This window comes from Amblyomma mixtum, chromosome 6 (assembly GCF_055824585.1).
Source record: "Amblyomma mixtum isolate Tamu chromosome 6, ASM5582458v1, whole genome shotgun sequence".
Taxonomy (NCBI): domain Eukaryota; kingdom Metazoa; phylum Arthropoda; class Arachnida; order Ixodida; family Ixodidae; genus Amblyomma; species Amblyomma mixtum.
This window is the reverse complement of record NC_143017.1, coordinates 17,785,900-17,807,093: the sequence shown is the minus strand read 5'-3', so window position 1 is coordinate 17,807,093 and position 21,194 is coordinate 17,785,900. Positions and strand designations below refer to the sequence as shown.

Genomic DNA, 21,194 nt, shown 5'->3' with positions numbered 1-21,194 from the left:
TTTGAGGAAAAGAGATTGTGTAGTAACTGTCTCAGATCTTGGTGGAGGGTGGACAGTTGAGCGCCATAAGGGAAGGGATAAAGGAGGGAGTGAAAGCAGAAAGGAAGAAAGAGATGCCAGAATCGAGGGGTTGGGAATAATTTGACCGCCTGGGTATTTAACATCACTGACATCATACAGCACATGGGCGCCTTTTGTATTTGAAAATTGGTTTTTTGAGGAAAAGAGATTGTGTAGTAACTGTCTCAGATCTTGGTGGAGGGTGGACAGTTGAGCGCCATAAGGGAAGGGATAAAGGAGGGAGTGAAAGCAGAAAGGAAGGAAGAGGTGCCAGAATGGAGGGGTTGGGAATAATTTGACCGCCTGGGTATTTAACATCACTGACATCCCACGGCACAGGGGCGCCTTTTGTATTTGAAAATTGGTTTTTTGAGGAAAAGATTGTGTAGTAACTGTCTCAGATCTTGGTGGAGGGTGGACAGTTGAGCGCCATAAAGGAAGGGATAAAGGAGGGAGTGAAAGCAGAAAGGAAGGAAGAGGTGCCAGAATGGAGGGGTTGGGAATAATTTGACCGCCTGGGTATTTAACATCACTGACATCCCACGGCACAGGGGCGCCTTTTGTATTTGAAAATTGGTTTTTTGAGGAAAAGAGATTGTGTAGTAACTGTCTCAGATCTTGGTGGAGGGTGGACAGTTGAGCGCCATAAGGGAAGGGATAAAGGAGGGAGTGAAAGCAGAAAGGAAGAAAGAGGTGCCAGAATGGAGGGGTTGGGAATAATTTGACCGCCTGGGTATTAACATCGCTGATATCCCACGGCACAGGGGCGCCTTTTGTATTTGAAAATTGGTTTTTTGAGGAAAAGAGATTGTGTAGTAACTGTCTCAGATCTTGGTGGAGGGTGGACAGTTGAGCGCCATAAGGGAAGGGATAAAGGAGGGAGTGAAAGCAGAAAGGAAGGAAGAGGTGCCAGAATGGAGGGGTTGGGAATAATTTGACCGCCTGGGTATTAACATCACTGACATCCCACGGGACAGGGGCGCCTTTTGTATTTGAAAATTGGTTTTTTGAGGAAAAGAGATTGTGTAGTAACTGTCTCAGATCTTGGTGGAGCGTGGACAGTTGAGCGCCATAAGGGAAGGGATAAAAAAGGGAGTGAAAGCAGAAAGGAAGGAAGAGGTGCCAGAATGGAGGGGTTGGGAATAATTTGACCGCCTGGGTATTTAACATCACTGACATCCCACGGCACAGGGGCGCCTTTTGTATTTGAAAATTGGTTTTTTGAGGAAAAGAGATTGTGTAGTAACTGTCTCAGATCTTGGTGGAGGGTGGACAGTTGAGCGCCATAAGGGAAGGGATAAAGGAGGGAGTGAAAGCAGAAAGGAAGAAAGAGGTGCCAGAATGGAGCGGTTGGGAATAATTTGACCGCCTGGGTATTAACATCACTGACATCCCACGGCACAGGGGCGCCTTTTGTATTTGAAAATTGGTTTTTTGAGGAAAAGAGATTGTGTAGTAACTGTCTCAGATCTTGGTGGAGGGTGGACAGTTGAGCGCCATAAGGGAAGGGATAAAGGAGGGAGTGAAAGCAGAAAGGAAGAAAGAGGTGCCAGAATGGAGGGGTTGGGAATAATTTGACCGCCTGGGTATTAACATCACTGACATCCCACGGCACAGGGGCGCCTTTTGTATTTGAAAATTGGTTTTTTGAGGAAAAGAGATTGTGTAGTAACTGTCTCAGATCTTGGTGGAGGGTGGACAGTTGAGCGCCATAAGGGAAGGGATAAAGGAGGGAGTGAAAGCAGAAAGGAAGAAAGAGGTGCCAGAATGGAGGGGTTGGGAATAATTTGACCGCCTGGGTATTTAACATCACTGACATCCCACAGCACATGGGCGCCTTTTGTATTTGAAAATTGGTTTTTTGAGGAAAAGAGATTGTGTAGTAACTGTCTCAGATCTTGGTGGAGGGTGGACAGTTGAGCGCCATAAGGGAAGGGATAAAGGAGGGAGTGAAAGCAGAAAGGAAGAAAGAGGTGCCAGAATGGAGGGGTTGGGAATAATTTGACCGCCTGGGTATTTAACATCACTGACATCCCACGGCACAGGGGCGCCTTTTGTATTTGAAAATTGGTTTTTTGAGGAAAAGAGATTGTGTAGTAACTGTCTCAGATCTTGGTGGAGGGTGGACAGTTGAGCGCCATAAGGGAAGGGATAAAGGAGGGAGTGAAAGCAGAAAGGAAGGAAGAGGTGCCAGAATGGAGGGGTTGGGAATAATTTGACCGCCTGGGTATTAACATCACTGACATCCCACGGCACAGGGGCGCCTTTTGTATTTGAAAATTGGTTTTTTGAGGAAAAGAGATTGTGTAGTAACTGTCTCAGATCTTGGTGGAGGGTGGACAGTTGAGCGCCATAAGGGAAGGGATAAAGGAGGGAGTGAAAGCAGAAAGGAAGGAAGAGGTGCCAGAATGGAGGGGTTGGGAATAATTTGACCGCCTGGGTATTTAACATCACTGACATCATACAGCACATGGGCGCCTTTTGTATTTGAAAATTGGTTTTTTGAGGAAAAGAGATTGTGTAGTAACTGTCTCAGATCTTGGTGGAGGGTGGACAGTTGAGCGCCATAAGGGAAGGGATAAAGGAGGGAGTGAAAGCAGAAAGGAAGAAAGAGATGCCAGAATCGAGGGGTTGGGAATAATTTGACCGCCTGGGTATTTAACATCACTGACATCATACAGCACATGGGCGCCTTTTGTATTTGAAAATTGGTTTTTTGAGGAAAAGAGATTGTGTAGTAACTGTCTCAGATCTTGGTGGAGGGTGGACAGTTGAGCGCCATAAGGGAAGGGATAAAGGAGGGAGTGAAAGCAGAAAGGAAGAAAGAGGTGCCAGAATGGAGGGGTTGGGAATAATTTGACCCCCTGGGTATTTAACATCACTGACATCCCACGGCACAGGGGCGCCTTTTGTATTTGAAAATTGGTTTTTTGAGGAAAAGAGATTGTGTAGTAACTGTCTCAGATCTTGGTGGAGGGTGGACAGTTGAGCGCCATAAGGGAAGGGATAAAGGAGGGAGTGAAAGCAGAAAGGAAGGAAGAGGTGCCAGAATGGAGGGGTTGGGAATAATTTGACCGCCTGGGTATTTAACATCACTGACATCCCACGGCACAGGGGCGCCTTTTGTATTTGAAAATTGGTTTTTTGAGGAAAAGAGATTGTGTAGTAACTGTCTCAGATCTTGGTGGAGGGTGGACAGTTGAGCGCCATAAGGGAAGGGATAAAGGAGGGAGTGAAAGCAGAAAGGAAGGAAGAGGTGCCAGAATGGAGGGGTTGGGAATAATTTGACCGCCTGGGTATTTAACATCACTGACATCCCACGGCACAGGGGCGCCTTTTGTATTTGAAAATTGGTTTTTTGAGGAAAAGATTGTGTAGTAACTGTCTCAGATCTTGGTGGAGGGTGGACAGTTGAGCGCCATAAAGGAAGGGATAAAGGAGGGAGTGAAAGCAGAAAGGAAGGAAGAGGTGCCAGAATGGAGGGGTTGGGAATAATTTGACCGCCTGGGTATTTAACATCACTGACATCCCACGGCACAGGGGCGCCTTTTGTATTTGAAAATTGGTTTTTTGAGGAAAAGAGATTGTGTAGTAACTGTCTCAGATCTTGGTGGAGGGTGGACAGTTGAGCGCCATAAGGGAAGGGATAAAGGAGGGAGTGAAAGCAGAAAGGAAGAAAGAGGTGCCAGAATGGAGGGGTTGGGAATAATTTGACCGCCTGGGTATTAACATCGCTGATATCCCACGGCACAGGGGCGCCTTTTGTATTTGAAAATTGGTTTTTTGAGGAAAAGAGATTGTGTAGTAACTGTCTCAGATCTTGGTGGAGGGTGGACAGTTGAGCGCCATAAGGGAAGGGATAAAGGAGGGAGTGAAAGCAGAAAGGAAGGAAGAGGTGCCAGAATGGAGGGGTTGGGAATAATTTGACCGCCTGGGTATTAACATCACTGACATCCCACGGGACAGGGGCGCCTTTTGTATTTGAAAATTGGTTTTTTGAGGAAAAGAGATTGTGTAGTAACTGTCTCAGATCTTGGTGGAGGGTGGACAGTTGAGCGCCATAAGGGAAGGGATAAAAAAGGGAGTGAAAGCAGAAAGGAAGGAAGAGGTGCCAGAATGGAGGGGTTGGGAATAATTTGACCGCCTGGGTATTTAACATCACTGACATCCCACGGCACAGGGGCGCCTTTTGTATTTGAAAATTGGTTTTTTGAGGAAAAGAGATTGTGTAGTAACTGTCTCAGATCTTGGTGGAGGGTGGACAGTTGAGCGCCATAAGGGAAGGGATAAAGGAGGGAGTGAAAGCAGAAAGGAAGAAAGAGGTGCCAGAATCGAGGGGTTGGGAATAATTTGACCGCCTGGGTATTTAACATCACTGACATCCCACAGCACATGGGCGCCTTTTGTATTTGAAAATTGGTTTTTTGAGGAAAAGAGATTGTGTAGTAACTGTCTCAGATCTTGGTGGAGGGTGGACAGTTGAGCGCCATAAGGGAAGGGATAAAGGAGGGAGTGAAAGCAGAAAGGAAGAAAGAGGTGCCAGAATCGAGGGGTTGGGAATAATTTGACCGCCTGGGTATTTAACATCACTGACATCCCACAGCACATGGGCGCCTTTTGTATTTGAAAATTGGTTTTTTGAGGAAAAGAGATTGTGTAGTAACTGTCTCAGATCTTGGTGGAGGGTGGACAGTTGAGCGCCATAAGGGAAGGGATAAAGGAGGGAGTGAAAGCAGAAAGGAAGGAAGAGGTGCCAGAATGGAGGGGTTGGGAATAATTTGACCGCCTGGGTATTTAACATCACTGACATCCCACGGCACAGGGGCGCCTTTTGTATTTGAAAATTGGTTTTTTGAGGAAAAGAGATTGTGTAGTAACTGTCTCAGATCTTGGTGGAGGGTGGACAGTTGAGCGCCATAAGGGAAGGGATAAAGGAGGGAGTGAAAGCAGAAAGGAAGGAAGAGGTGCCAGAATGGAGGGGTTGGGAATAATTTGACCGCCTGGGTATTTAACATCACTGACATCCCACGGCACAGGGGCGCCTTTTGTATTTGAAAATTGGTTTTTTGAGGAAAAGAGATTGTGTAGTAACTGTCTCAGATCTTGGCGGAGGGTGGACAGTTGAGCGCCATAAGGGAAGGGATAAAAGAGGGAGTGAAAGCAGAAAGGAAGGAAGAGGTGTCAGAATGGAGGGGTTGGGAATAATTTGACCGCCTGGGTATTAACATCACTGACATCCCACGGCACAGGGGCGCCTTTTGTATTTGAAAATTGGTTTTTTGAGGAAAAGAGATTGTGTAGTAACTGTCTCAGATCTTGGCGGAGGGTGGACAGTTGAGCGCCATAAGGGAAGGGATAAAAGAGGGAGTGAAAGCAGAAAGGAAGGAAGAGGTGCCAGAATGGAGGGGTTGGGAATAATTTGACCGCCTGGGTATTTAACATCACTGACATCCCACGGCACAGGGGCACCTTTTGTATTTGAAAATTGGTTTTTTGAGGAAAAGAGATTGTGTAGTAACTGTCTCAGATCTTGGCGGAGGGTGGACAGTTGAGCGCCATAAGGGAAGGGATAAAAGAGGGAGTGAAAGCAGAAAGGAAGGAAGAGGTGTCAGAATGGAGGGGTTGGGAATAATTTGACCGCCTGGGTATTAACATCACTGACATCCCACGGCACAGGGGCGCCTTTTGTATTTGAAAATTGGTTTTTTGAGGAAAAGAGATTGTGTAGTAACTGTCTCAGATCTTGGCGGAGGGTGGACAGTTGAGCGCCATAAGGGAAGGGATAAAAGAGGGAGTGAAAGCAGAAAGGAAGGAAGAGGTGCCAGAATGGAGGGGTTGGGAATAATTTGACCCCCTGGGTATTTAACATCACTGACATCCCACGGCACAGGGGCGCCTTTTGTATTTGAAAATTGGTTTTTTGAGGAAAAGAGATTGTGTAGTAACTGTCTCAGATCTTGGCGGAGGGTGGACAGTTGAGCGCCATAAGGGAAGGGATAAAAGAGGGAGTGAAAGCAGAAAGGAAGGAAGAGGTGTCAGAATGGAGGGGTTGGGAATAATTTGACCGCCTGGGTATTTAACATCACTGACATCCCACGGCACAGGGGCGCCTTTTGTATTTGAAAATTGGTTTTTTGAGGAAAAGAGATTGTGTAGTAACTGTCTCAGATCTTGGCGGAGGGTGGACAGTTGAGCGCCATAAGGGAAGGGATAAAAGAGGGAGTGAAAGCAGAAAGGAAGGAAGAGGTGCCAGAATGGAGGGGTTGGGAATAATTTGACCGCCTGGGTATTAACATCACTGACATCCCACGGCACAGGGGCGCCTTTTGTATTTGAAAATTGGTTTTTTGAGGAAAAGAGATTGTGTAGTAACTGTCTCAGATCTTGGTGGAGGGTGGACAGTTGAGCGCCATAAGGGAAGGGATAAAAGAGGGAGTGAAAGCAGAAAGGAAAGAAGAGGTGCCAGAATGGAGGGGTTGGGAATAATTTGACCGCCTGGGTATTAACATCGCTGATATCCCACGGCACAGGGGCGCCTTTTGTATTTGAAAATTGGTTTTTTGAGGAAAAGAGATTGTGTAGTAACTGTCTCAGATCTTGGTGGAGGGTGGACAGTTGAGCGCCATAAGGGAAGGGATAAAAGAGGGAGTGAAAGCAGAAAGGAAGGAAGAGGTGCCAGAATGGAGGGGTTGGGAATAATTTGACCGCCTGGGTATTTAACATCACTGACATCCCACGGCACAGGGGCGCCTTTTGTATTTGAAAATTGGTTTTTTGAGGAAAAGAGATTGTGTAGTAACTGTCTCAGATCTTGGTGGAGGGTGGACAGTTGAGCGCCATAAGGGAAGGGATAAAGGAGGGAGTGAAAGCAGAAAGGAAGGAAGAGGTGCCAGAATGGAGGGGTTGGGAATAATTTGACCGCCTGGGTATTTAACATCACTGACATCCCACAGCACATGGGCGCCTTTTGTATTTGAAAATTGGTTTTTTGAGGAAAAGAGATTGTGTAGTAACTGTCTCAGATCTTGGTGGAGGGTGGACAGTTGAGCGCCATAAGGGAAGGGATAAAGGAGGGAGTGAAAGCAGAAAGGAAGAAAGAGGTGCCAGAATGGAGGGGTTGGGAATAATTTGACCGCCTGGGTATTTAACATCACTGACATCCCACAGCACATGGGCGCCTTTTGTATTTGAAAATTGGTTTTTTGAGGAAAAGAGATTGTGTAGTAACTGTCTCAGATCTTGGTGGAGGGTGGACAGTTGAGCGCCATAAGGGAAGGGATAAAGGAGGGAGTGAAAGCAGAAAGGAAGAAAGAGGTGCCAGAATGGAGGGGTTGGGAATAATTTGACCGCCTGGGTATTTAACATCACTGACATCCCACAGCACATGGGCGCCTTTTGTATTTGAAAATTGGTTTTTTGAGGAAAAGAGATTGTGTAGTAACTGTCTCAGATCTTGGTGGAGGGTGGACAGTTGAGCGCCATAAGGGAAGGGATAAAGGAGGGAGTGAAAGCAGAAAGGAAGGAAGAGGTGCCATAATGGAGGGGTTGGGAATAATTTGACCGCCTGGGTATTTAACATCACTGACATCCCACGTCACAGGGGCGCCTTTTGTATTTGAAAATTGGTTTTTAAAGCGAAAGCTTTACTAGCCTCGTCGAGCCAATGTCATCAATGCGGTACATTTGACCTTCAAGTGGAAGTGTTTCCGTTTAGCCTCCTTCGAAACGTGGCTGCCACGGCCGGGTTCGAACCTGGGGATTCCGGCTCGGTAGCAGAGTGCCCTAACCACTAAGCTACCACGGGAGTGCGGCTAGAAGTGGACTTAAAAAGTTGGAAGAGAAACTGTACTGGAGGATATCATTGCAGAACAGGTATTCGGCTTTAAACTGAGGATGATGGCCTTAATCTTCAAGCAATTAACGATAATCTCATAGCTATCATTATGGAATGTGCAGTAGAAGTAGGAGGCAAGTTGGTTTGATGGGGCACTGGCAAGCTATCTCAGGAGACAAAAGATCTAAGAAATGCCAAAGCATGAAGGCGTCCAACTCCATACACAGAAGAGAACTGGCAGAGCTATCGAAGTTAATTAATAAGCACAAGGTTGTACTTGGCCCTTCCGTTAACAACAAGGGTTCGGCTTAAGGACAATGCAGCGAGTTATGGAAAGAGAAATTATAGGTGTTATGTTAAGAGACCGGAAGCAGGCAGAGTGGGTAAGGGAACAAACGCAGGTTAATGAGATCCTAGTCAAAACGAAGACGAAGAAGATTTGATTTGATTTTTTGGGGTTTAACGTCCTGAATCTACTCAGGCTATGAGGGACGCCGTAGTGAAGGGCTCCGGTAATTTCGACCACCTGGGGTTCTCAAACGTGCACTGACATCGCACAGCACACGGGCCTCTAGAATTTTGCCTCCATAGGTTTGGGCAGGGCATGTAATGTGAAGGCAAGATGACCGCTGGTCCTTAAGGGTAATGGAGTGCATTCCAAGAGAAGGCAAGCGTAGCAGGGGGTTAGGTGGGCCGATGAGATTAAGAAGTTTGCGGGGATAGAGTGGCCGCAGTTGGCACAGTAAAGCGTTAAGGGTCCTGCAGTAGGTGTACAGTTAAACTGGTTATATCGAAATTGAAAAATTGAAAAAAGTCCCGAGATTTTTCGTTAAGTAGTTTTCACGAGAAGAGTCAAAAGGACACTGCAGAACAGAAACATAAGAAATAAATATAGGTAAAATCACCTTGCAAATGCTTACAGAAGACAGTGTTACTCGATGTCATCAATGCGGAGAAGCGTACCGCGATCACGCTTATAGCGCGACTGCGGCAGCAGCCGCCGCCACCTCCGCCGCGGCTTGCGCGACGCCACTACGAGTGGGGTGGGGAGGGCGGGCGCACTGCGACTGAGCTAGAGAATGTGCGTGGCCTTACCGCCGCCGTAGAGCGCTCGCGGAGGCAAGTGCTTCTACCCCCATGTTCGGCCTCCTTACCATGCGTCGCAGGTGCTCACCGCTGTCCCAGCTCCCGACGCACGGTAGCTATCGGTGGCAGAATGACGCGAGCAACTGCGCAGCGGCGATGGCCGTGCACTGCTGGTTTCGCCTTTTTTTGCTGTGCCCTATTCTTTTTCGCTGCTTTTGAGTATGAACTGTTGTAATGTCATGTGGTATGGCGTTCCAAAAAAGAAAGCGCTTGAGCACGGTGCGTTGCGTCAACTAGGTCGCTCGATGCGATCGGCGTGCCTCTCATGTCAGTTCGTGCTTTATCGTCATGAAACTTTCTCGTGGTTCTGCCAAATGTTGAGTAACTCAGCACTAGCTAACCTACAGATGGCATAGCCACTTCGTTATACCAAGGTCAACTGCTGCCACACCTTCGTTATATGGAGGTCTCAAATACAAGCGCTTCAATGGGGGCGGCACTGGGGGACTGAGAAACTCCGTAATATCGAGGAATTCGCTATATGGAGGTTCGTTACATCCAGGTTTAACTGTAGCCAGGCTGATGATGATGATTATGAAGTGGAGGACTCCAGGTTAATTTAGACCACCTGGGGTTCTTAAATGTGTCCTGAGATTGTAGAGCACATGGGAGTCCTTGTACTTTGCATCCATCGCATTACGCCCACCGCGTCCGGGATCGAACCCATGACTTTGGGATCAGCGGCCGAAAACCACTGCTACATGCCAAAGCCCATGGTGGGTCAAATGCACAAAGTGTTTGCAATGCTCTGACAAAATCCAGTGGTTACTAGAAACAACACTCTGATGAACAATGACATAGCTTTTATTCAACAAACGCTTTTCAGTTTGAAGCGCAGCCTCTTGCTTCGAACTAGGAAAAAAAACAAAAACGCCTGACTATGCAAGCAGTACAAACCTAGTGCGTGGTACAAACCAGATAACAGCTAGTGCCATAAGCATGAACTTCACGATGATGACGACCTGGTGAGCAGGTTTTGGCTGAACCAGGCTGGCCGAGGACGATCCACTTCAACCACACGGGTGCCGCTCTCGGTGGGCTTCTTCTCACCCTTGTAGACGATGGTCACCTCTGATTCCACAGGGTCCAGCTTGAGTTCCTCCGCAATGGCATTGCGCAACTGCTCTGTCTCCTCTTTCACCCGCTGGTAGCAGTGGCCTGCATTATCAGCATCATCAGGCAGACATAACAGTGCACTTGCATGTTCAATGTACATGTAAAAAGTGCTGCATAAGGAAGGAAAGCAGACAACTTACACATCGCTGCAAGACTATAAACAGAAGAAATAAACAAACAGAGACTTAAGTCCAATAACACATCAAAAAGCCAGCAAAGAGGAAATGCTTACGGTCAGGCCCCCTTATAGAGGCTGCAGGTAAACCAATCGATCGCTTATTACGAACAAGGGCGATGCTACTATCAAAATATGTTAGGGAAATGGCACTGCATCTCATATACGACTAACAAGTGTGGCCACACATAACTCGGTTACAGCCAACAAGGACGCGCTGCAAACTTGGCCCCATAGCCGAAAACTTCTCTCCACACCTTCATGAGATTCCCTTCACCTCTTTCTAAGGAAAGAACGCAACCAACCAAAAATAAATAAATAAATAAACAACCAAATAAATAAAAACATGATGTATGAAATGCTGAGGGAACTTTTCGACAGGAATTTTTCCACAGATGCAGCCGTCAAAAAAATTGGCAGAGGCTTAGCTTGGTTACTAAGCCTGGAAGGTTGCGAAAGCAAATTACGAGCAAGTTTAGCGACTACAGTAGTGAAAGGCAGGGAACGCTGGAATTAGCTTAAAGTGTTATTGAGGTGTCCACTATACCACACAGTTGGTAAGGCGCCTTTCCTTTCCTCCAAATCAACGCAGTCTACAACACTGTCTATGTCAGAGGGCATCAGTGAACCCCGGAATTAGCTTAAAGTGCTATTGAGGTGTCCAGTAAGCCACAGAGTTGGTAAGGCGCCTTTCCTTTCCTCAAAATCAACGCAGTCTACAACACTGAACGCCACAATAGAGGTCAAGCTAAAGGTCAAATGTGGATCCGCTGTTACGACGCTGAAGGCTCAAAACCTAGCGCAGTATTGCTTTCGCAATAAAAGTACGGTTCTAGCGACAACCACTGCTGTAAGCCATGCAGCAGTAACAATGGACGCAGAAGAAGCACGCAGCGAGCTTAGCGATGTGCCAAATGGCAACAGCTACTGTATCGGTTTTGGGTTTATGTGCAGCAAAATAAACGTTCATTTTACAAAGCACCTGGTGTCTTTTCTGGGTTGGCACTGTTTTACGAAGACAGTGGCACAGCTGTGTTGAAGGTCGGTCAACGGTCAAGAGTGCACGCAATGTAACTTTTCATCTTTCTGGACCGTAAATAGATAACAATAGAAGACCATACTGAACAGAAATAATGCGCGACAAGGGCGCGGCAGGCCACAGTGCACGCTAGCATTCAAACTGTGCACGCATGAAACCGAAACCAGAAGTCTCTCACCCGGCCACTTGGTGCGCTACAGTCAACTGGGGCTTTGGGTCTTATGGGAGTGTCTGCTCTTTATGAATCCCTTTCTTGACCAAATGCCATGAGCCAGACCTGCTAGTGGCATTGATATAATTAACATGCTCGAGGTGTCCTATCAGCGCCGCGTCACCAGTGCATAGCTGTAACGACTGACAGGTGACAACATGCCAGTTTGGGTAACTCTGTTCCCCATCATGAATAAGTTCAAGTGGATGGAACTGATTGATTTGTGGCAACGCATTGTCGATGCGCAGCTAGCCTGGCCTAATGTCGCCCACAAGGACTTCACTGGTGCGGTTGATAAAGCCGACACTGGAGAGCCTTACAGGGAAGAATATACTTGTACTGAAAGTATGAACACTGTTCCATTGCCAAGATTATGATGAAGACAATGACAAAGAGGGTGAGCTACCACCAGCTGCCATGGAGGTTTCCACCGCAATAAGTTTTATCGCATCCCTAAAGAAGCGTATCGATAATAGCGCCCATTTATGAGGGGCATGTAACTGCTTTGGAGAGCTTATAAAGCGCCAAAATAAGGTTTCTTTTGAATAATACAAGTGCATAACAGACTTGCACTTTCTGACTTTGTATTTCGGCTGCAGCATGGGAAGTCCACTTACTATGAACCTCAGATACAACGAATGCAATCCATGCGACAGTCAGGTTCGTTGTAAGTGGACTCAACTGTATTTCCACAGGCAAAATGCACAAAGTAGTTACTTTGGAAAACACCAGAGAGAATGCTCTGTATTAAACTTGAAACAGTGATGGGCATCACGCTGCTGTAATAAATTCCAGGTATTTATCCACAAATTCAGGTACGAAGTGAGCAAGTTTCTTGGCACCCCAGCGGGTTCATAACAAGAGCATTTTGAAGCACCTAAGCCTAAATTACTTGTTACTGCGCACATGAATTAAGAAAAGAAGCCCTATCATGAGTGATTTCCTAATGAATATTAAACTGATAACTGTATGTTCGAGAGCAGTTCGCAGTGATTTCTTTGTCACTTGAAGATAACCAGGAAAGCATGCTCCTAATGCCTCGAGCAACTGTGTCTGGTGCGTGAATGCGTCAGTGACACACCCACCAATGTCTCATTTTTAAATGGCTTCAACACATAAGCACGTTTTCTTTTGCTTAACCATTCTTCTTTCCAGAGTAATGGTCTCGTTGAGGCGAACTAACAAATTAACATAACAATCATGTACGTAATATCTGCCTAAAAAAACGCTTACTTCCACAGCACAGTTCTGTACTGTACCAGCTATGAAACCCACCATTTTAAATTGGGGCACATCCTTTGGCAGGTGGGAAAGACACAGATGCCACCAAAGAAAAGAGCCGTCAACCATTCGCAGCATCTAGCAATTCATTCGACATATTTTGAGCAGCTGCAAGTTGTTGAAGTGACTGTCACGTGGCATGTATTCTTCTGGCCCTATGTCCGCATTTGTGGACACGACCTGCACACTATCGGATTCCTTGTACTCTAGAATCACGTCAAGCCAGGCATGCCGAATGAATGCAGAAAATAATTTCTAGAAAGGACACCTGCTTATTTATGACAGCTCCAACATGGCTTCAATAAGTGCGCTTTCATTTGCTTTTGGTTTACATAATGGTTCCACATGGCAGAAGTCAGTCGGAAAAAGTATAATTAAGACCTTGAAAGCAGTTTCGAGTCGCAAAGTGCACAGATGGAGGCCCCAACAGAAACTGTACAATTAACCAGCTGGGAAGGTGGGAATTTTTTTTTTCTCTGTATTCTTGGCATACTCCACGGAAAAATTTTTAAATTTCCCCGCACTGAACAATTTGCGCCTCAACGCTTGGCACAAGCAACAGCACACAAGCAAGAATACCACAAACAGGAACCTTCTCGGCTGGTACAATGGAAGGCATGCATGGGATGCCCTGCACACGAAATGCGTGACCAACTCACCACAGATGGTGTGGGCAAGGTGAAAGTGACCGCAAACGTGACAGCTTTTGATGTAGTCCTTTGGCTTGATCTTGAAGAAAGGGTGCGAAATGCGCCGCATCATGCGGCGCTCGAGGCTCACACGACGTGTGGGCACGGCCCAGACAATGCCCTTGTCCTCCTGGCCATTGTCCTGGTCAACGTCACAGACGGGCAGCCCCACAGGACAGAGGGCAGCCGCTGCAGGGCAAAATCATCACTGCGAGTGTACTTCTTCAGGCACAAAACCTGGACACATGCATGCACCCAATCAACCAGAGGAACCTGAATCTCTATGCACAGCTTGCAGTACTGACTTTTGTCCTAATAATCTGGTAGGTTTGGTTTGGTTTATTGAGGATTAACATCCCAAAGCAACTCAGGCTATGAGGGACGCCGTGGTGAAGGGCTCCGGAAAACATCGACCACCTGGGGTTCTTTCACGTGCACTGACATCGCACAGTACAGGGGCCTCTAGAATTTCGCCTCCATCGAAATTCGGTCGCCACGGCTGGGATCAAACCCGCGTCTTTCGGGTCAGCAGCCGAGCGCCGTAACCACTGAACCACCACGGCGGGGCGCAGCAACAAAAGCTGTAATGCATCACAGAAGAATAAAAACATGTAAACATACCACTAAAGGCCATGTGAAGTTTGTACAGAGTCAACTGAGAGCTAAATGACAGGCTTCATGGGATAACGAAGTGAGGTCAAAGCCATTAAGGTCAAAGCCACGGAGTAGATGATGCCACAGCAGTTTTAAAATTAAAAAGAAAGTAATTCACCAAAGCTCTGCAGTGCAAAAAAATCCAGTGGTTTTTTCCCGCATAAGAGTGAAAATGAGTGCATGAGGTTCACTGCAGACGTGTTGCAATGTCTATGGCAACACTGCACCATGACATGCACTTTGTTTTGGTCCGTTGCTCTCAAAAATAATGATTACGCAGTTGGCGATGACTATCCTTCTCCTTGCACCAAGGTGAACCAAGAGAATGTGCACTGCCATGTAACTGCTCCTTCATCGTTTTACTCCACTACGACACTAAAGCCAGCCTGCCTCAAGAGCCAAAACCACAACAAGGGAAGAGGCAGAGAATACATCGCAGTTTCCTTCACACCTCATGTGACCTACAGTTGACCACTGATGCCACAGACATCGCTTGGCTCTTGAAACCAAAAAAGCACAAGAGGAGAAACTGCATTATAAATTATGTAGCCTTTGCAAGGGAATACCACATAGTGATCTATGTACAGTAATGTCCAGCGCATCCATACAAAAAAGAAAACATCTTTGTCATCATCGTCTGCATGAATACGCCCACTGTAGTGCACAGGCCTCTCCTATGTCTCTCCAATTAGCCCTGACCTTTTGCCAGCTTCGGTCACCATATCCCCGCAAATGTCTTAATCTCATCCGCCCACCTAACTTTCTGCTGCCCCTGCTACGCTTGCCTTCTCTTGGAATCCACACTGCTATCCTTAAGGACCAGCGGTTACCTTTCCTTTGTATTACATTCCCTGCCCAAGCCCATTTCTTCCTCTCGACTTCGACTACGATGCCATTAGCCTGCGTTTGTTCCCTAACCCACTCTGCCCGCTTCCGGTCTCTTAATGTTACATCTATCACTTCTCTTTCCATAGCTCACTGGATTGTCCTCAAGCTTAACCCTTTTCGTTAGACTCCACGTTTCTGCCCCATGGATGAGTACAGGCTGTTGTATACTTTTTTGTCATATGCCATATGCACTCCACCCCACCCTTATTCTTCTAGTTCTTTCCCTCTCATGATCCAGATCCGCGGTCACTGCCTGCACGACTGATGCTGTAGTTTACTACATTCCTTTGTCCTGCGAAAATAGGTATATTGGCCACACAGGTCGTTGTTTAAATGAAAGGCTAAAAGAACATGGCTATAATGCCAGTGTTCAATGGTGCCACCACCTTGGCATTCATTGTCGTGACTCTACAAGTTAGAAAACAGGCTGTTTGCCTGAATTTGAAAAAAAAAAAAAAAGGAAGTAATAACCAAAGACAGAAACACGTGCAATTCCAGCTTTCCAATCCGATCATGTCACACAATTACTTTGCACGAGACATTGTGAGCTTAAACCGGAAGAGGTATGCACAAGACACGACCTCAGTGCCCTCAGCGGCAGCAGGAGCAGCGGTGCGTGCTCGGTTGGCTGCCAGCCGTTGCGCCCATGTTGACAGACAGTCGCTACATTATTTCGCTAGCCATCCTCACCGGCGAACGGCACGGCTAAATTACTTCTGGGTGTTCTAAAAGCATGGCTATAGGACATCAGGAACATTACTTTTAGAACTTGCATATCGAGGCACGGTCGCAGCTCAGCAGACGACAGCAGGATGCGTGCACATTGCTCGAGATCATTCTGTTTAGAAGTACTGAATGCGCCTTTTTCGCAAGAAGTGGCACCCTTTGGGGAGTGTCGAAAATTAATCTGCTACATGTTGAAAACGACGCACGTGGGTGACGCAGGCATGATCTGGTTCCATGAGGAGCCAGCTGCGCCTGCAAAGAAACAAGTGCGCACTTGACAACTGCCTCCATCTGTCACATGTGCCTGCCACTAACATGAACTGAGCATGCACAGTAATAAAAGCTGGGGTGCCTGACGGGGCGTCAGGCATCTGTGGAGCACACGACAACTAAGTCGTCCGTTCCAACATGGGGCGTAAGGCGTCCGTGGGTGACCACATTACACACCTCATTACTGCGAACACAGCCATGGATACAACTGAACTCATCGAAGCAGAGGGAGAGTCATGCTACAGAAGCAGTCAAAGTGTGTAGTTGTAATGCGTAGTCAAAGTGTGTAGCCAAATAAAGCACTAGTACAGCACAAGCAGTCTTGCAGTCAATGCCAAACAGTGCGCCAGGAAAGGCTTTCGCCTTGCAGCACTTTAGAGAGCCAAAGTGCACGCTGAATTTTTTGGGGACGTGTCCATGTGATATGTGTTAGGGCCGAGGTGTCGTCGCACCATAGACATTTGTCTTCTTAAAGTGTCCCTCCCTCTCCTCCAAAGACTCCTGCCTTAGGAGGCAGGAGTCTTTGGAGGAGAGGGAGGGATGAGGGAGAGCGTAGAGGCATCTATTAAGGTGTTGGGTTCTGAACTGGGTGGTGAGATGGGAGGAGGGGTATCGGGCTGGAGGGAATGGCCCCACTCGGTGAGTATATTCTTGAGCTCAGGTGTCCGCCCTGACGTTGCCATCAAGGCAATCGTGGCCGGGGACCCAGGTCATGACGTGGTCTTGATGGAGAGCACGTCCCAGGATGCGTAGCACCTGTCATGTGACGTGGCCGCTTGTATACTCTTGACAGGTGGCCTGGGAGGCTATGAATGTGTGAGCGCTGTTGGAGTGGGTGTCACTCATTTTTACGGCGATGGCGTTCGCTTCAGTGGCAGTTGGGCCTGGGGCTCGGACAGAGGCTGTCAGAAGTGGTGTGTTGGTGCTGCCTGCAGCAACACAGGCAAACGTCTGTGGATGAGCATAGGAGGCAATGCCAATGTAGACAGTGGCAGAATCGTGCCCATACTCTCTTCCCAGATGCTGGAGTCAGGCTTGTCTCCTCGCCTTTTGGAGTTCATGGTGCATGTGTCTGGGGATCGGGCTTGGGTAAAAGTGGGTGCGGATAGTGGGGGGTAGTATTCCTATGAGGGCGAGTGTTTCGGTTGCTTGGGGATCCCCGATGTGTGGAGGATGGCCCGTCCCGCAGAGCTACTGAGTAGGCGCGTGCATTGGCAGGAGAGGCCCGCATCTCGGATTTAATCGAAGGTGTTCTGGACGCCCAGGGTCACCAGTCGAGATGTTGACGTGCACATGGGGAGTCCGAGAGCGACTTTGAAAAGGGTGAACAAAGAATATTGTCTAGATGATGGGCACATAGGGGCGAAGGTGGGCAGCCGGACCGCCGAGCAGCACGGCCGACCCGAGCGCGCGCCGCTGAGGGCGTTAAGCTCGCGTCGTGCGCATACTTTTTCCGGTTTAGGCTCACGACGCCATGCGCAGAGAGAAAGCCTTAAAAAAAACGCGTGCATACTGTGGCTATGCACTCTATCAGCTATGGAAGCGGCCAAGTTTGATGGCAGCAAAGGAAGCAAAGAAAGAAAATAAGACTCAAAGTTTCTTCCCTTTCTTCGTGTCACGGACTCACGAAAACTCCGAACACACAAGTTCTTACCTAGATTTTAAAGCAATCAACAAAATATTGACTGCACTGATCTCTCTTTTTTTTTTTGTGCCTGAGGCCACTGCATTCTGCACGAGAAGTGGCTCAGCAACAGCAGGTCGGGAGGATATCGCATAAATTTCCTTCGAGCGAAGTAATACTCACGGTATGGTCGGCTTAAGTGTCCTAGACGGGCGGCGGCGTTGAAAAGAGCGTCAGATAATTTCAGAAGCTCGTCAACAACGGTGCGCAATGCCATATTTCAGGTGCGTCTACTAGACTGTCTGCAGTAGCCTGCCGCACTTAAATCAAGTTCACGGAAACTGTTAACATAAACCGTGCCAACGGTACACAAAAAGCATGGCAAGGTGCATGGGCTAAGTGGCCGAAGCCGCGCTCAAAGCGGATACGGATTCTATTCGGCACGGATTGGCACCGCCAAAGAATAGCACCGATTTCATTTTCTTTATGTTCTTTATAGTGAACTGGATAGTTTTCTTCTAAACTTTTTTTTTAAATACTTTATTTTAATACTTTTTATAGTGCTTAATTTGACAAATTTAGTTTTTGCAAAACTACTGGTGTCAAACTTCCATAAATTTGGCAGATTTTTTTGCCGCCTCAGTTTCTGGTTTCTAAGATGGCTGCGTCTGTAGTACAGTTATAGTATAGTGTACTAGAATTAGGAGTAGTGGGGCGAGTGAAGCTCCGCGCCAGCGGAGCGCGTGAAGCAGGCGGCGCCGAAATCTCGGGCCGCCGCGCGGCGGCGCTGCTGCGCATTTCACTTGGCAGCCTCCTCATACTCCGGAGCTCGCTGCGATAGGCGCCGGCTTGTTACACGGGGAGCGCGCTTTGCCTTGGAGTGCATTTTCAGTGTGTCATGCTCTGTTATGCTGTTTAACATAGGTGTAATTCCCCAAATTTCATTGTCAGAAGACAATTCAGTGTACCCCGTGACTTTCTCCAGGAAACAGGTAGGGGCCATCCACTGACCGTACGAGAAACGGAACACTTTGCGCGGCAATCGCCGCACGTGCACGCATATACGTAGGGTACGCGCGCTGGTTTCAACCCAGGTAGCACCGAAACATTGCGATAATGTTACAGTTTTGTTACGCTCAGATGTTATTTCAATGTTCTTAATGTCCTTTTTTTTGTAATGTTGCATATAAATGTTCGAATAACCTTCCCCAAACATTCATGAAACATTTAAACAACATAAATGTAACTTTCTCGAAAATGGTGAAGCAGCACCGCACAAGCATGCAGGCCTGCCAGTGGTGACGGCACACGACTTACAACACTTTGCAAGAACCAACAACAAGAGCGCCACCTTCTCTCCTACACTACAGCAACTCGTATTCACTCACCTCCAAACGGATATCATGCCGCCGAGCTTATATACTCGCTACTGCGGGATGTCCCATGAGTGACAGTGGGGAATGGGTTATAACTAAAGTTTTGTGGCAAAATAATGGGGCTCTTCATGTAATCTATGGCGAGTGCTATCTAAGAGATGTGGTTACAAAGTACTGTTTGTTGAAAAACATCTTTACTCTAAGAACAGTGAATGTCTGGAAATTCGCGCTCGAAATATATTCGCAATGTTGTTTTATTGTTGCGACTCTAACATTATAATAAAATTTAGAAGACTATATTAAAACAACGTTTGTTTAGAATGTGAAAGTAGCTAGCGTTTCTTATGTAACTTATAACGTTACATGTTAATTTTTAATGTTAATGTAAAGTTACTATGCAACATGTAACATTACTCCAACTTACATAACATTTTTATAACACTATTCTAATGTTCGGTGCTACCTGGGAACAAGATCGTCGTGGGCAAGCGTTTTTCTTCCGTACGGTAATTCATGTGCGTCTTGATTTCACCTCTGCTGCGCTGTGCAGCCCATGATATTACGAGATGAGCAAACCTCGGCGGAGGAACTATTGTTTTGCTCTTGGATGTAAGACCGGCTGCGGTGGAGTGAAGGATGCTCCGAAATTATCATTATTCGGGGTTCCTGAAGACGAAGCAAGGCGCCGCACATGGCAGCGCAACTTGCACCGTGCGGACAAGCCCCTGGAAATGACGGATGCCGTGTGTGAGCTGCGTTTTGAAGAGAAGTACATATTAAGAGACTACGTGCATATCATCAACGGCAAGGAGGTGCGCATACCACGTGGCAAACCATCTCTTTCGCAAGATGCAGAATCAACAATTCTGCCCAACCTTCCCGCGTATCTGTCCAAAAAGCTCTCGCGCGAGAGGCAAGCAAGAAAAAGAACGTCTTCGCAAGTGCCCAGCGACCTGTCGGCCAAGAGGCAATGCACACAAGGGGATATATCACCGATTACTACGTCCCAGAACGACGACGCAGCGGAGTTATGTCGGCCTCGCGAGAATTATGCGTTTCAGCTAAGCGAAGTCCCTAAACCATCTGAGCTCTGGGCACTGCACAAGTTTTGGAACTACGATGGTGTTGCTTTCGTCCACGGCTCCCTCAATTCCACCAGTGCAGCTTTGCGTTTTCTCGGAAATATTTGCGAATTATTGCAAATAAAGCCATTTTGTATATATTTCCAATGCAATCAGACTTTTCACATGCCTGTGTGAGCTGCAGTGAACGCTCGCCAGCCATAAGTCACACGGAACGTTTATGACTTTACAATAGAGGACTATCTGCCTTTCTTCCATAAATGTCTGATGTAAAATTAAACCTCGTAGAGCCCGAATAACTTGAGCAGCATACCTGCCTGATCACCAGCTACTCGCCGAGCTGCTGCGAGCGAGCGCTTGCTTGCCAGGTGAAGGGAGCGGCAGCGCCATCTGTCGGCGTCGGCGCAAACAGCTTCAGCCCGCCGCCTTCCCTCGACCCACTACTCCTAATTCTAGTACACTATAGTTATAGAGGCTAGAAGTTTTGACTAGTGTCGTGAGCAGGCGCCCTCGCCAGCCGCCGCGCCGAAACCTGTTTCGATGCCGCCGCAGCTCCTCGTGTCGCTCGTCGAGTCTTTCTCGTTTGTTTCCGCTTCGCTCACTTCGTTTCTGATTGCCTGGCATGTTTGTGCGCAACGCATGACAACGCATTTGATAAAATGCGTGTCTACCTAGCCTTCAAGCAGTTCAGCGATGAGGTTTTGAAAGGACTTTTTTTTTTTTTTTACAAGGATAAGCTCGACAAAATTTTCCGTACTACTGAGCCAACAGAAGGATTGGTGAAGCTCATGGAACGCGCTTGATATTTGTCATGGCATCAAGGGTGCCCTCCAAAGGGCTTCGCCCAGAGTAAGCAAGTGCGAGCTTTCTGAAGAATTTTTAGCTTTTTTGAATGAATGGGAACGGTACGCCGCTCAGCACGGCGATGGATTTCTCAGTGCAGGGACTGCCCTCGGACTTCGTGTGACGCTGAAAAGCACACTGTCACTTATGATTTATGTGACGCGTCATCACTATAAAATA

At 47.3% G+C, this 21,194-nt stretch overlaps 2 protein-coding genes across 2 annotated transcripts; one reads left to right on the top strand and one right to left on the bottom strand.

Moving 5' to 3' along the window:
• Positions 1-9,826: 9,826 nt before the first annotated feature.
• On the bottom strand, positions 9,827-18,149 carry mRpL32 (mitochondrial ribosomal protein L32). The gene is made up of 3 exons (XM_089547596.1): positions 17,897-18,149; positions 13,522-13,740; positions 9,827-10,198 (listed from the first exon to the last, which is right to left on the bottom strand). Exons 1-3 carry the CDS (start codon positions 17,988-17,990, stop codon positions 9,987-9,989), a joined length of 525 nt encoding a protein of 174 aa, XP_089403722.1. The 5' UTR covers positions 17,991-18,149; the 3' UTR covers positions 9,827-9,986.
• A 1,506-nt stretch (positions 18,150-19,655) lies between these two features.
• On the top strand, positions 19,656-20,348 carry LOC149338309 (uncharacterized). The gene has a single exon (XM_089550730.1). The coding sequence runs from the start codon at positions 19,656-19,658 to the stop codon at positions 20,346-20,348; it is 693 nt and encodes a 230-aa protein (XP_089406856.1).
• Positions 20,349-21,194: the final 846 nt, after the last annotated feature.

Coding starts and splice junctions, on each gene's coding strand:
- mRpL32 (XM_089547596.1), bottom strand. CDS start 17,990: ATGGCATTGCGCACCGTTGTTGACGAGCTTCTGAAATTATCTGACGCT. Junction 13,741..17,896: donor ACACTTAAGCCGACCATACC/GTGAGTATTACT, acceptor TTTGCCCTGCAG/CGGCTGCCCTCTGTCCTGTG. Junction 10,199..13,521: donor CCTTGCCCACACCATCTGTG/GTGAGTTGGTCA, acceptor CTGATAATGCAG/GCCACTGCTACCAGCGGGTG.
- LOC149338309 (XM_089550730.1), top strand. CDS start 19,656: ATGAGCAAACCTCGGCGGAGGAACTATTGTTTTGCTCTTGGATGTAAG.